Source organism: Mercenaria mercenaria, chromosome 14 (genome assembly GCF_021730395.1).
Source record: "Mercenaria mercenaria strain notata chromosome 14, MADL_Memer_1, whole genome shotgun sequence".
Classification (NCBI taxonomy): Eukaryota; Metazoa; Mollusca; class Bivalvia; order Venerida; family Veneridae; genus Mercenaria; species Mercenaria mercenaria.
Window position 1 is genome coordinate 74,708,549 of NC_069374.1, and position 16,156 is coordinate 74,724,704.

Here is a 16,156-nt window from a genome sequence, read left to right on the forward strand (position 1 = left end):
TTCAAGGGCCATAATTTCGTAGTGCCTGGGCTGATATTGCTAGTTATCGAACTTGGCCGAGGACTTATTGGGAAACACATTTTGTTCAAGTTTGGTGAAGATCGGATGGGAAATGTTGGACTTAGAATGCGGACAAGATTTGTGACAGATGGACACACAGACAGAAGTAAATCAATGTCTCCCACCCACAGTGGTGTGGGAGACATAAATACCACATCTGGAATCTTGGTTATTCTTTAGTAAGAATTCTTTGTCTAGATAATGCACCTGATCTTCTTTTTGTGCGCAGATTTCTTTGCCACGATCTAGTTGGTTACCTGGTTAGATTTTCTGGCTAACTGGTCATCTGGTTGGACTTAGAGTGGCCATAATAAACTTAAAACAAATGCATCTTTATACTTTTTCATATCAAAGTAGAGAATATCTTGTGTTTCAATCTAACCATCAGCATAATGAAATGAAATTAGGAATAATTTGCATGTCTTGTTGATAAGCTGTAGATAGAGGTATGGGTGCAAGTGAATTAGGTTCGGATAACTTGCCACAAAACCAGAGGTTGAGAGGAATGGAGGTAATAAATAAACTAAACAAAGTAATGCCTACATACTTTTATTTCATATCATTTTCTCATTGTCTAATTTGCAGAAAATAGAAAAAAATATTGTCCATATCACATGTTTCCATTTTGCATACGGAAATTTTCTTTAATTTCACTTTCTAGTAACAACATTGTTGTCAGTTTAAGATACTACAGAAATATTTAACTGAAATAAACAGTCTAGTCCATCTTTCTACCTGGCCTAACTATATTTGTCCTACCTAGCACACATGCACAATGCCTATCTTAAGACTAGGTCCAAGGGTATAACACTGATTGTGGCGACCAGTCGTGGAATGCGTCCTTGCCATTGGTCAACTGTGCTTAGAAACAGCCAATCAGTTGCCAGAGATTTTAGACTGGTTTGCTACACAAATTTTAGACAGGCTTACTACACAGACTTTAGACTGGTTTACTACTCAGATTTTAGACTGGTTTACTATACAGATTTGAGACTGGTTTACTACACAGATCTGAGACTGGTTTACTATACAGATTTGAGACTGGTATACTATTCAGTTTTGTAACATTGGACCATTGCTGAAATGACACCAGTATTCCAGTACAAACAGTTATTTCAACTTTGTCAAATGATGCCAATAGTTCATCTCTAATGAATACAGTACAATTCACTCTTCCTTAAATCAGCTTTTGTACATTTGAGCTTATATCATTTTACGCCATGTTTATCTCATTTTCTCGCAGATTTTAAGGCCGTTTATTTCGTTTAAGTGTTGTTTTTTTTTTCATAAGTATTTTGTTTCAAATGGTTTAGTAAGAGTATCAGCATGTTACAAGTCAACAGGTTGAATAAATAATTTTGAAAATTATTCGAATAAACTGTCTGCAAAATTACATGTCTGTTTAACAATATCAGACAAGTGTATAATATATTGTCAAAAGCAATGTTTGTACATACATCAAAAATATGCTGCAGTTATGCTTGGTAGGACAACTACAGTTTACACGTGTAATAATAGTTTGCACGTGTAACAAAAAACATTTAATTAAAAATATAGAGCATGTTTTAGTAACTTAATCTCCAAAACATGAGATTCATACTTTTGCCTGTTTTCAAAATATAAGATTTTCCGTCAAAATTAAATGTAAACAATTAACAGGATAATTATGAGATCTAGGTAGATATATATTACAACCGTTTTATCTTTCTTCTGCTACATAATTACCAAACCGTGCAATAGGCATTTTTATTTCTTAAAAAAGCGACAATTATTTGCAAGAGAAAAAAGCAATACAAAGGGACACTACTGTGTTAGAGAGTAAATTGTGAACAAAAAGCAGTTGTCTCCCTTAGAGGGCTGCTTTGACAACAATTCAATCAATTAAATACCTGTTAAGAATTCACTTAATTTATCTTTTAAGGAAAGTGTTAATGAAACAACTAAAACAGTTTTCAGTTCACCAAATTTAAACATGCATTCAACAGCATAAGGTTATCACAATTCTGCAAACTTCCCAAAACTACAAAAAAAAAAAACAACAAAATTGTTCCAGCTGTGATGAATACCCTCTAGAACAGTTAAGATTTCACCTCGTGTAATTTGGATTCACAGGTAAATACCAGAGACATCAAGCATATCCATAATGTTGCATTGAATATACAGAAAATTTATTTATTTTTCTCTTACCCCATTTTTTTTTGCTACCCCATTCAGTCCCAGTGTATGTGTGAGGATTATTGAAAAAGTTTAGATTCTCTTACTACAAAAATTTAGGTAATGTCTTATAATCTGGATACATACAACAATACAAAATTACTGTAACACCATTTTTGTTTCTCTTGCAAATTTTTGCCATGAAACATATATAGCAAAGCTCCACCAACTGAAAAATAATAAATGCGTCAAGTAACAACCAATCAGAAATGTGAATGCCATTTTCTTCAGAATCATTCAAAGTACAGTCTGTGCTAAGTTCTGAAAAAGTCATTTTTAACCTTTAGCTTGCTGGTGGCAAGTGATTTTGCCTTTGCAACCAGTGCAGACCAAGATCTCAGGCTGATATTGGTCTGCAATTGTTCGCTACTCCATCAGTAAATTTTCAATGAACACACCTTCATCTAATAAATGGACTATCCAAATTCAATGATAGACCAGTCTATTTTAGAAATATAGCAAGGTAAAGGTTAATAAAAGAAAAAACAACAGAAAGCAATCAAGAGTAAAGAAAAACATGATGTAGTAAATAAGTTTTGGTAAACAAATCGAGTAATATAAAAGTTCACGGACCTACAGATCGTTCAGGACAATATGTCAGATAAGCAGAAAGCTATAAACATGTTTATTATTGATAACTGATAAAGATGAACACATTATATCCTTGCTACTATAATCTGTCAGTAACTATAGTTCGATTTCGAGGTCAGCCATGTTTTTGTACTTTTGATAATGGAATGGTCCATTATTTAGGTAGTGTTACTAAGTACGATAGTGTTTCTTACCTAAATAAGGTAAGGTGAATCATGCTGATTTCCCTAATCGGCAGACAAGTCTATAAATTGACCTCTCAAACCTCAAAATCAAACTATATAATATAAACATCTTATTGAAAAGTACCGGTAGCTGGTTCACTCAATTTTAACAATAAACCTGTTTATATTGAACTGTTTAATTGACGCATTTTTACCAATGATTAGTACAAATCCAAGTAACATTTTTACTGCGTTTTAAACAGCATGAACACAATTCTAGGTTTTTCATTCAGCATTCAGTTCTCATAGCCATTCTGTTTGTATATATTTATGATTACAAGCCAATCTTACTGGCAAAAAACTTTCAATTTTGAACCTGTGACCTTATGTTTGTGAGGCTGCAATTTCATACATGTACCAGACTGAGCATGCCATGCAATAAGGTTCTCAGGACTTGGAACTTTATAATTTTCACATGACTTCTCAGGACTTGGAACTTTATAATTTTCACATGACTTCTCAGGACTTGGAACTTTATAATTTTCACATGATTTCAAAAAATCTACTTCTGAAGATATATAAATTGGCATATTAACCTTGTAACGAGCAATCGGATTAAAAGTTTTCTTTGAACAATTTTTTACCAGACTCTTGTTATACATGTTTAGGGTTACATATAAGTATCAATATTGAAATGGCAACTTTTATATTGTTATAAAAAAGCATTTAACAGTGAAAGTTCCATTTTGCAGCAATAAATTTAGAACATTTCACCTGTATGCAGTAATATTCAAAGTTATTATTTTAAGACATTTTCAGAAGGCTTAAATTTCAATGAAATATATATCGTGAAATTATGAAACTTAATAGATATTCAAATAAAAATATTGAGTTAATTAATATTAATATAATTTGCCATGGTTTTAGGGGGCCCAACTCTTAATCTGAAGGAGGTGGGTTCAAATTTTGACCATGGACTCAGAAATCTTTTTTTCCAATGTGAAAGTACTATTTCCAAGTCTAAAGATGAAATGACCACTGGTTCCAGGTCTCGGCATGGAAATACTTGTTCCAAGTTGATAAAACTGGGTTTGGGGACCAGTCTCAACATGCCACTTTGTCAGTGGTCAATTGAAAATTGTCTTCAAAAACAGCCAATCAGATGCCATAGTTTTGAGACTGGTCCCCAAAAGGTTTTATAACTTTGGATCATAGGGAGCTTGACCCCGTGTTCACAAAACATTTAGTCTCAGTGGAGTCTGCATTTATATCTAAATAGCATGTTTAAAACTAAATTTAAAGTTAAGAACTATTTTTAAATGCCTATTCAGTATTGATGGTCAGTCTCAGTTGGAATTTAAACTTACAGTTTTAGTAAAGTTTATATTAAAATTTCAGACTCAAACTCAGCTGAGACCGAAACATGTTTTGTGAACAAGGGGCCAGGTGTCCAGATAACAGAAGTGGTGTGATCTTTCTCTACACACAATTTATCGGTAAAAGTTATACAGGAAATTATTTATTACACTTTACAGCCATAAATTAATGAATTAAGTTTGATATTGAAATTTACAATATATGGACTGAAAACTTTGTAGATGCTTATAAGGTTAGGTGGTTAGATCTCTTCAATTTTTATCTTTATTTATTCTAAATTTCACTTCTCATTAGCTTCTGACATAAAATACCTGTTGCAAATTTTCAATACAGATATTTCTCAATTTCAATCAAGTACTTTGCACGTATCTGGTGTGCCTGCAGAAATAGTCGTATTGTGCAGTCTGATGCATCTACGTGAATCGCACAATGCAACAGTCAATATTTTTTTGCTATCTACTGTCAGTCATTTCAGAATACGATCAGGTACAATCAATTCAAGACTTTTCATTTGACAATTCTAACAGGTGTTATTTTTATGCAGGCACTGAACAGATTCTACTTTGTGATCAATAAGTTAGAAAACCCCATGAGAGATTCATTTGTAATCAGATAGGCATATAAGATTTTAAATGAGCAATTACTAAGCATATTCCATTTTTCTTCTTTCAAATAAAATATTTTAATATGAAATATTTATTGCAGAAAAAAAAGACAAGCATTCAAAAGTGAATTGCAGTATCATTTTCCCTACAGCTGATCTCTTTTTGCAATAAAATGATATCAGAGATTACAACCTCCAGATATACTGTGAAGTCATTAATATTCGTTGGGGACTAATTTTTGTGGATTTCGTGGTTGAGTCAATCCATGAAATTTAATCCCAACGTCAAGTAAAATTCCCATTCATTTTATGTTCAAAAGTTGAAATCCATGAATTCATGTCCCCACAAAATTGCCGTTTTGACCAAAACCACGAAATTTCATGCCCACGAAATTAAATGATTTTACAGTATATGTATCGTATATTATATAAAAAAGATTACATTGAGTATTATAGAGAATGATGTTTCCCTATACTGGTAATGGCCACATAACGCTACAATTTCATTTATTTTACTGTGTGTGTAAGCTATCAAAGCAGAATTTTTGCATGGTATTCATATAATTTAGGGAGACACATTCAAAAATCACTTAAAAATCCAAACTTTGAAGTTTAAACCTAAAGATATTTATCAGAAAAATTTTAGCAGAAAGATATTTTGTACTTACAGATTGACTAGAAATATGCACACTAGTACTGAAACTGCAACCTCCCTTATATTACAAAAAGTGCATATTGCAAACATGTTGCAAACAGGATGCAGTTCATCTCTTACCCTGCTGAATTTCTATCATGAACTTGTCCATCTTCCATCCATGCAGTCTGATCTTGATCTGCACTGGTCGCAAATGCAGAATCACTTGCTGCCAGCAAGCTAAGGGTTAATGATGCTGGTGTATTACTATGTTCAAATCATCAGTATTTGGTGTTTGTACATGATTCTTTCATGTTAATCATATATTTTTAACAATTTTTTGAAAAATCAATGAGAATGAATTTGTAATAGGAATTCTAACTGATCAATCAGAAAGCTGCTGCCATTTTCTAATTAGGTTAAACAAAGATTTTTTTTTACATCATTTTCATAATTCATAGTGACATTACAATTAAATATAATGTAACTCAGAAATCCATCTTTTAACCACACATGTCATATAGAAAGCTAACATCTTCAAAACTTTAAAATTTGATATACAAATTATACTACCGTAGTTTAATACTTTGGTTTTAATTTTCACTTTTTAAATTTTAAACTGGCAGTCTATGATAAAGTAAAATGTAATGACGGCTCCGGTGCAATTAGATTCATTTTATACTGTGTTTAGTTTAAACTACTGTGAAATCATTAATATTCGTGGGGGACTAATTTTCATGGATTTCGTGGTTGAGTCAATCCACGAAATTTAATCCCAACGAACAAGTAAAATTCCCCTTAATTTTTTATCCCAACAAACAAGTAAAATTCCCCTTAATTTTATGTTCAAAAGTTGAAATCCACGAATTCATATCCCAACGAAATTGCCATTTTGACCAAACCCACGAAATTTCATACCCACGAAATTAAATGATTTTACAGTAATTGGTTTAAGCTCGATTGTGATGAAAGCTTCAAGCTTATTGGAACCACTCTCGAGTCCGTTTCCTGGAAAAAACAGTACTGGTGTCATATGAGAAGACGTGGGCGTGACCCTAGTGGGGCTCGAACCCAAGACCCCTGGATTGAGTGGCCAACACCTTATCCACTAAACCACAGCTCCCTTTATATCATGTTTCAGACATGCTGAAAGTAGGAATAGTATGTCTTGCTCATTGATATGTTCATCTTTTTTTAGACCAAACTAAATACATGAAACATCTGATGTAAACATAAAAGATGAATTGCTCTAATTGAGAAAAATGGTCATTTTAATGTATAAATATCCACCATGCATATGGAACAATCTCCACATACTGTGTTCATTGCTACAAGAGGCCCAGATCATATACTTAGTAGCAGTAGCTTACACCAAAGAAAAAAAAAAAGTGAAAAACAAAGTTATGACTAGACTTTAGAACAGCACAAAACTGGAAAAACAGCCAGACCTAGCAGAGAGTACCCTATTGAACATATCCTTCTAAACAAAATGGACAATGAAATATTTCAAAAGGAAGTATTTTATGTTACTAAACAGAAGTCAAAACAGCAAGCTAGCTGCCTTTGATTTCACAAATCATTTTCATTCCATGTTTTTCAGTGACCTTGACCTTTGATTCTGATTCTTACTGTTTTTTATTTCTAAGTTACCAATTAAAAGACCAAATGACTGATTCTGATTTATCAGACCACAATACAGATATCCTTCCTGCAGGATACACAGGCTGAGTTTTCAACAAGCATAATGAATAGCAAACTCTATACATTAATAATAAGTTAATAATAATTATCCGATTGAAAATTCCAACCCCATCCCCCAACCAAAAGAAAAAATCCACATGAAAGTCTACACATTTTAAACTTCAGATTTATGTTTTACATTTTTAATGTGAATGTCTAAACTGCATCAAAAGTGTAAAGTTAAGTTAAGATTTTCAACATTTTACTCACCTAAGAAATAAAAAATGAAATTGTGTACACCAAAGAAGTATAAAATACACAGAATGGCAACTGGCTGTAATCTCGCGTGAGCTCGTGTCAGAGCGTGATTCGGCGTTATCTTACTAAAAACAAACATCAGCGAGCATGGAGTTACAATTCGTACCTTTAAAACTACATTTAAAATACATGTTAGCTTCTAAAACAAAATTAGTTTAATGTGAAATGGTCCTAAGACACGAAGTACACGTTTTTATTTGCCATCGAAAGAAGCGTGGTCATACGGTGATAATTATTTTACTGATGAATAATTGCTTTCGCATACAAAATGGCACGTGGAGAAAACGCCACTTCCAGTAAACGAGATCTCGTTTTTTTGTCACGGGAGGTTGGCGAGATTTGCACTATATGCCTTTCAAATTGCCAATCTATTTATTTTTATAGCTCTTTGTGTACACATACAAGAAATAAAACCTCACTCTCTACGATAAACATAAAATACTTCCTTTAAGCAATGACATCAGAATCACAACAGTAAATGATTACAACAAAACAATATAATAAGTAATACATCAATTTTAGAGTCCTAAATGGCCAATTTGGACTAAATAAAAATAGATTACACTGAAGGTTGAGTATGTAGAGACCAAAATTATACAAACATTACTCAATATACAACTATCAAACATAATGACAAAGTATGTTTAAAAAATGATATGGCTAAAAAGGCAATAATTCAAGGTATTTAACGCAGCAATATCGTATCTTAATTGCCCAACAGTGTAAGATACTACACTGTTGAATTAAAACCTTAAAATATATAAATTAACTACTGACATAGTTTGGAAATGTTGATTAATCCATTTAAACATCGACACCATAGCTTTAAGCACTGTTTCTAAAACAAATTAACATTGCTATGTTCCCATACACAGCTTTAAAAGCAATATACACAATAACTTGACATCAACCAAATATACACCTTATGTATAATAGTATAAGGAAAAAAAATAGCACGTTAACACAAAACTAGCTTTGAGCTGAATTCAGTTTTATATTATATATTTATATATATATAATACATATATATGTTTAATTATATATCATACAAATAAAATGATGCAAGAATGTGAAATCTTGGAAATCACACAATCACATTAAGCTTTCTGTTAGTTCTTTCCTGCCAAAAGGCAACTTTGAAAAGATAGTTGCTTAGCAACATTTCTCTCAACAAATTTAATGTTGCTATGCAACAAGAAAAAATATTAAATGCATCATTTTTAGTATTTAAACATTTCATTACCAAGTAATACAATAAAAACAGTATGCAATCATACAAACAAGCCTATTACAAAATTAAATGACATGTTATATTCAATTCACAATAAAATGGAAAAGTGAAAAAAGATTTTAATGTAAATAATGAAATTCAGAATGTAAATAAGTGACAAAAATAGAAAGGAACTTTCATTTAACAATGAAAATATAATAAAATAGGTGTTAATAATTGTGAAGACAAATTTATTCAAACGTACTGGCCAAATGAATAATGTTGACAGATTTCCTCAATAAAGTGTGATATAAAAAACAAGCCCAATCATTCTTTTTTAGATAAGTTTGCAAAATTTTCCTAGTCTGGGCAGTCAGATTTTACCCTAATGAGTTACTTCCCTTCTCACTGTAATATATTTCATGTTTGTATCAGTCTTTTATGGTATTAATTACACTAAGCAAAGAAATACCAACACTCATTTGAAAGTGCCCACTTTCCCATAAAATCATGTATCACCCAGAACAGATCAGTTTATCAGTCAGCTAGAAGCTTATTAAGTGTGAACAAGGCAAGATCTCATTTTTTTCACGAGATTCATTAGATTTTGCTCCTTGTTCTTGCAGGGGTTTCTGACCTGATTTATTTCATAGATCTTTGTTTTAAACTATTTGGTTAATTGAATAACATATGACAAACATGCTTTATATTTGTGTTAAGTTACATTGGAATCTCTTTGATATTCACATTACAACCGAGACACAAAATATACTATATTATTCCTTTCCAATACACTTTTATTGCTGTAGCTAGCAACTCTTTCATACTTAACAGCTATGCTTAGAGCGAATCAAATGACATTTTGTTAAAGCAAATCTGATTGGATGATTGACAAATAACAAGTTTTTATATCCAATCTGATTGGATATTTTACATATGAGGAGTGTTTAGCAGCTTGGACTACATCTTTTAATGAGCAGGTTCAATTCTAAGCAGCACCTGATTTCCTGACAAACGTACAGTACGCAGAGTCTATCGTAAGCTGATACCCATTCCATCAGTATCAGCTAAGACTGGATATGAACTGGTGTGGGCCCAACTGGGAATGAAAATATCAAGCTGCTCCATTCATTCCCATGTTTGGATATTGTCATTCACTAACACTATATAGGAAACCTTTACCTTGTTAATATTACTTTAATGTGAAGTTTCATAAACTAATAAAAAATGCAATTCTGATTTGTCAATATCGTTTCAAAAGAGATTGAGATTCCACCCCCACTTGACCACCTCCCCTACATTCCATCCCCTCCCCAATCACCTCGCTGGCATTGCAACCGTTTAAGAGTCATCATCCAAGTGATAATTCTAATGTTAATTTGTAATTTCAAATACTTGAAGCTGGAACAACTTGACATTTCAACTTTTTAAAAATAAATTCAGCAAAAAATCAAGCACATTACAGTGGCTTTTTAACTGACTTGAATTTCCAGAAAGCTTCATGTTTTATATTTGAGGAAAAACTGTAATTTTAAAATCTTATAATTTCTCTCCTATTTTTCACACTAAATACATTTTCATTATAAAAACAATCGTTCAATATAATTCTTATACTAAATTAGAAGTTTTGTCAGATTCCACTCGCGATATTACACGGTTTTTGTTACAGCATCTGAGGATAGTTTATGTTCTGCTTTTCTTACAATTTCAAAGAAGTTTCCATACATGCCCAAATATGGTAATATTGCTCATTTTTATCAATGAGGCGCAGGTGCATTAGAAGCATGCATAACATGCATCTAATTGTCATATTGAACCTGGTGTGTGAGGCTATAAACAAGGTCTCCATTTTTTACCTTACAGAATTTATTCTGTGCAATTAAGTGTATTTTATGAGAATGAAAAGGACCAAAAAACACAAACTTCACTTGTTTTATTATCTTCATATGGAGGAAGAAAGATCATTTTGTTTTTGTTTCCATGGAAACGAGTATATGTAAATTAGTCACCCATTACAGGGATAGAATCTTAGGTCATACATTTCCTCAAAATTCAAGGCAGTAAATTTCTTATTGCAGAACAAGAACTTAAGAAATCCCATATAATGAATCTACTGGTAATCATTTAAAGTAAATTTGCCAACAATTTGGCATGAATAATTTCCAACTGGGAGTTAAAAAGTAACTGTATATAAATGTGAAAAACCCAACCACTATCGCACCTTGATCTGAATAATGTTTCTACATTAAGTTATAACAATTCAGCCAAAGGTCTTTAACCGAAAGCTTTTCTTGAATCGCATCTGAACAACAGTGTTTAACTTCCTCACATGAAAGCACTAGTATGAAATGAACATGTCTTGAGAGTGCTTATTTCGTGGAACCATCATGTATTTCTTGACTTGTGCAGATCTTGAGAATGAGTGTCGAAGATACTAGATACTTAAAAGGGTATTCTAGAAAATGAAAGAGAAGACAGGTAAACATTGTTTTAGAAATCAAATAAACTTTTCTCAGATACTCTGCCCATGTATGATACTTAATATCATTAGTAAATGTGCAAATGCTTTCCTACACACTTAATCCTTACCCTGCTAAACTTTTATAATAAACGTGTCCATCTTTATATTTGGACAGCACCATTAACTGTTAAAAGGTGTGCTTACCAAAAAGATACTGACTGAATGACGAACAGTGCAGATCATGATCAGACTGCACAGATGTGCAGGCTGATCTTGGTCTGCACTGGTCACAAAGGCAATAACACTTGCCACCAGCAGGCTAAGGGTTAATTTATGCCTGAAAGCTCAACGTTCATTACTTCCGTTCAAGTACAACTCAAAATAACATAGTATGAATCGTTATGAAAATGAATATGGCCAATTTTAATGTCTTTTATATTCATCGGATAACAAATATTGTCCCCTCCATGCAATATTGTAAAAGAGTTTCTTTATTTCAATGCAATTATTTTCTTTCTACACTGAGGTGATGAAATTATATTGAATGACTAATGACTTGATGAACACAACGAGATACTAGAGTTTTCCACCAATTACATTGGTTCCTGTACAATATGAAATAATAAGAAAAAAAGATGTGTTTTATAACACCATCTCAGAGGAATATCCTTAAGACTAAAGACACAACAAATTAACATATGGAGCACAATTAAGTCACAGGCACTCCTGCCATCCTCATAGGACAATTTCCACAAAAAATAGTCAATATAGCAAGACTTTTTTTGAAAAAAAAAAAGAAACAGAAAAAAAGGAAACAAAAACAATAAAACACCAATGAGATTCAATATTAAATATAAAAATGTCAAATCAATCGACATTTTGTTAAATCCAATCTGATTGGATGATTGACAAATAACAAGTTTTTTATATCCAATCTGATTGGATGTTTTACATATAACAAGTGATTTCATTGGATAATCTACATTAGTGCCCCACATTCCTCCACTTCATCAGCAGCAAAGCTAGTGTAGTGATCGATAGATGGCATGAAAACATGCTGTGGATTTGCTGGTTTTCGCTGTTTTCTTTGTCTAATTATATTTGGGTCCGATATATGATTTGAAGTGGGCGAATTCTTATCATCACTTCTATTTACAAATTCCATTTCAGTGTCTTGTACATTCTGTATTACATTACCATGTCCATTTTGTTTGGATGTTGAATGTTGACTGCTCATTTGCGATAAACTATTCCCACGATTGTAGTTTAGGTCATCTTGCATGCTTCCGCTCATATTTCCGTCAGCCATCATCATATTCTGCGTATGAATATCAGATTTTTCAGCGTATCCATTACTAGGACTGCTCAGCTCTATATCATTGCACATCCCCATCGGAATATTTCCGTTCCGACTCTGCATTCGGATCTCATCCGTTTCTTGATGAACATTGCCCATATTCATATTGTCATCTATTACCATGTCTTCATTTTGCTGCAACTTCTCCTCTGGTATTCCTCTATCTGTATTCATTCTTATATTACCTCTGTCCATCATATCAAAATCATTACGACTGGCTTTATTTACGTCAGATTTATGCAATCGGGCATTATAATCATTATCTACCCTTTCCGCTCCATGCTCCACAATGTCCATACCCACTTTCTGACTATGACCTCCGTCACTACTACTACCACTTCCTAACATCATTTTATTTTCTTGAGCCATGATTCCGCTACAATTATTCCTCGAATCTGTTCTTGGAATCTGAGCGGGCATTATACGGCCACTATTCAAATTCATATCGATGCTATTTCTTCCACCCATTCCAATCATATCATTGTCCTGTGAACCAAGCATGCCATTTCTTTGGTTTGACCGTAAATGATTATCTTGGTTATGATTCATTTCGTTAGCACGATTCATAATGATATCAGAATTAGCGGAACTATTTCTTGCGTTAATATTTTGATCCATATTAAGACTACTTCGACGCATTTCCAACGACATCTGAGTATCCATCCCCATTCCCAAGTTTTCGTTGACGCGATCTGACCTGTTGTAGTTAGGACTGCTTAGATTATTTCTGCTTCCCATATCATTACGACTTCGGAGCCGCAAGTCATCATGGCGATTCTGAGCATAACTGTCCATTCCATTTATGTTCATGCCATTATAATTACGACTATTATCGTACCTATCTCTTGGAGGGAAATCTACCATGTCATTTCGAGAATTAAAGAACATACTTCTATCATTCATATCAGGCAACATGTTACGACTGTCAAAGGACATGCCACCTTGGCGACCGCCATCTCGCCGATTCATTTGTAACATCTGATCTTGGAATCGTGACCTAAACTCTTGGAAATTTTCAGCCATTCTCTGAAATTTTTCACCACTTGGATCAAAGAATTTAGACTCCAAATCCTTAATATCAAAGGAACGTACAGCATCGTGGAATCTACTCGGAGAAAACGGCTCAAATGATCTGTCATTGAAACGGTTCATGTCTCGGAAATGGTTTTGGAGACCAAATCTTTGTTCAAACATACTGTCTATTTTATCATGCCCTCTATCGGGTAGGCGCTCTGATAAACTGCGCTGAAATATTTTACTGTCATGTGGCATATCATTATTCACGGAGTACTTCCCAGAATCTGAAAGTAGAAAAGTACAACCATAAGATCTTAGTAAAATGATATGGGTAAAAACATTGTTTTATAAAGTCATTAGGTACTTCTATACGTAATAGTTATAGTATGTGTGAGAGTGTGTTATGAGGATATATCAGAGCTAGGGGTACATCGAGGGTATTTTTCTAAAAAGAGCATTACATATTATAACTGTTTTATCGCATACTTTTATCATTAATATTTATATATTATTTTCATTTAAATTTGTTCATTATTATTTTTACTCTTTTGATTCCCTTTCTGCGCCTCACTGACTGAAACACTAAAACTTCTGTTTTAGAAAATGTGTTGCCCAGATAAAAGTATCCAACAGATTTCTGCACTGGTTTTAAATCTTTGCATTTCACTGGCCAAACATATTGTAAAACTTGTTGTTTTGTTTGTAAAAAAAAAATCAAATTGAGAAATCTCAGAATTTCATATATATTTCATGTATTTCTGAATTTGGCGATAACTATCGAGTTTTTGAAATATTCTAGTTTATTTATTCTTTTACTTTATAAATGTAGGTGTTTGTGATAATTCTTTCTCTGTGAACTGTAAATTGGAGCTAAAATCATCTTTTCTTTGAAAGGAAAAAATTATACTCCCGCGATAGGACCTCTATAGAGAAAAAGTGTTGCGTTATATATCGGAACAGTTTTACTGTGCTGATGTATATCGCAACACCTTTTTTTTCTAATGAAACTCTATAGAGATTTCTGTGTTGATATATATATCGTAACAGTTTTGTAAAATATCAGCACAGATTTTGTAGTATTAATGTGTGTTACCATGTTTAACATACTGCAAAGATCAAAGGAAAACTGCCGCACTATGCGATAAGAGTAATATACACAATGGTATAATATTCTGCAATTTTAAAAGGACAAAATTACCTCTTCTGGCAATATTGCTGTTTAAATTTAATAAACCTTCTTATTGCATACTCTGTAATGATGCTGGAAATGCAATAACAGCACTTCAAATTCAAAATGATAAACATTTATTTCACACTCTTAATGTTTTTTTCAATCTCCTGTGACTGAAAACAATTTAAGATTCATAATTATCATGTATTTGCCTACCTCCCCTAAAGTGAACTTTCATTTTAGTATGTCAAAATGACAGGGTGGTTATGTATAGTGGCAGACAAATTGACATTACTTTTATGCATACTGTGGCAGTCAAAAAATTAGTTTTTATGTATATCAGCAAAGAAAATGACATTGTTTTCATGCATATTGGCTGTCAAAAAAAGAGTTTTTATGTGTATCGGCAGGGAAAATGACATTGTTTTCATGCATATTGGTGGTCAAAAGTTTTTATGTATATCGGCAGAGAAAATGACATTCTTTTCATGCAGACTGGCTGTCAAAAAAAGAGTTTTTATGTATATCGGCAGATAAAATGATATTGTTTTTATGCATATTGGCTGTCAAAAATGAGTTTTTATGAAAATTGACGACTGAAAATGTCACTGTTTCATTGCAAAATGGAGAGGACAAAAAGCACAATCATTGTTATCAGACTGATTTTATGCCTGTTGGCTGTCAAAATGTCACTGCTTTATGCAAAATGGCAGGCAAAAATTCTTTTTTTTTATGCATATCTGATTGCAGCCAATAAAAATATATAATTATTAAAATATATATGCCTCACATTCATTATCATCTACAATAAATGAACGTAAGTTTAAAGTTCAGTTTCATTTAGTTTGAATGACATCTTTTAGTTAATCAAACAAGCGTTTCCATTTGTACACAAACCATACATTGTCTGATTTTTTTTACACTTTGAAAAGTTTCCGGAAAAAGGTAAATTTGTCTCATTCATCGAGCAGTCATATATTTCCAATTACCATATTTAAATTGCTAAATAAAAAAATCTTTTTGTTTGAAAATTGCCATATTTAAAAAGCAAATACATGTATGTTAAAACCTTCAGATTGTGCAACAGCGAAACTAGACACTGCAACTCATGTTACATAATAAAATTTTAATGAAAATCAATTTTAATATCACTTCGTATTTCATAAAAGTACAAAACATTACATAAAAGGAATATTTATTCAATCTCTCATGGGCGTAAAGTCAGAGTCACTTTAACTGAAAGTGTCTCCTGTGAGTAGGAATATGACATACAGAGTCGTATATTGAATTTTTCTTAC

General features: G+C 32.5%; 1 protein-coding gene across 3 annotated transcripts in view; it reads right to left on the bottom strand.

Annotated features, from left to right (window-relative positions):
* Positions 1-593: 593 nt before the first annotated feature.
* LOC123527717 (uncharacterized) overlaps positions 594-16,156 on the bottom strand; it is a 236,941-nt gene continuing 221,378 nt past the window's right edge. For all 3 annotated transcript variants that reach the window (XM_053523917.1, XM_053523916.1, XM_045307354.2), the window contains one exon: positions 594-13,971. In XM_053523917.1, the coding sequence (XP_053379892.1) occupies positions 12,293-13,971 (1,679 nt within the window). In that variant the 3' untranslated portion in view covers positions 594-12,292. The remainder of the gene's footprint in view (positions 13,972-16,156) is intronic.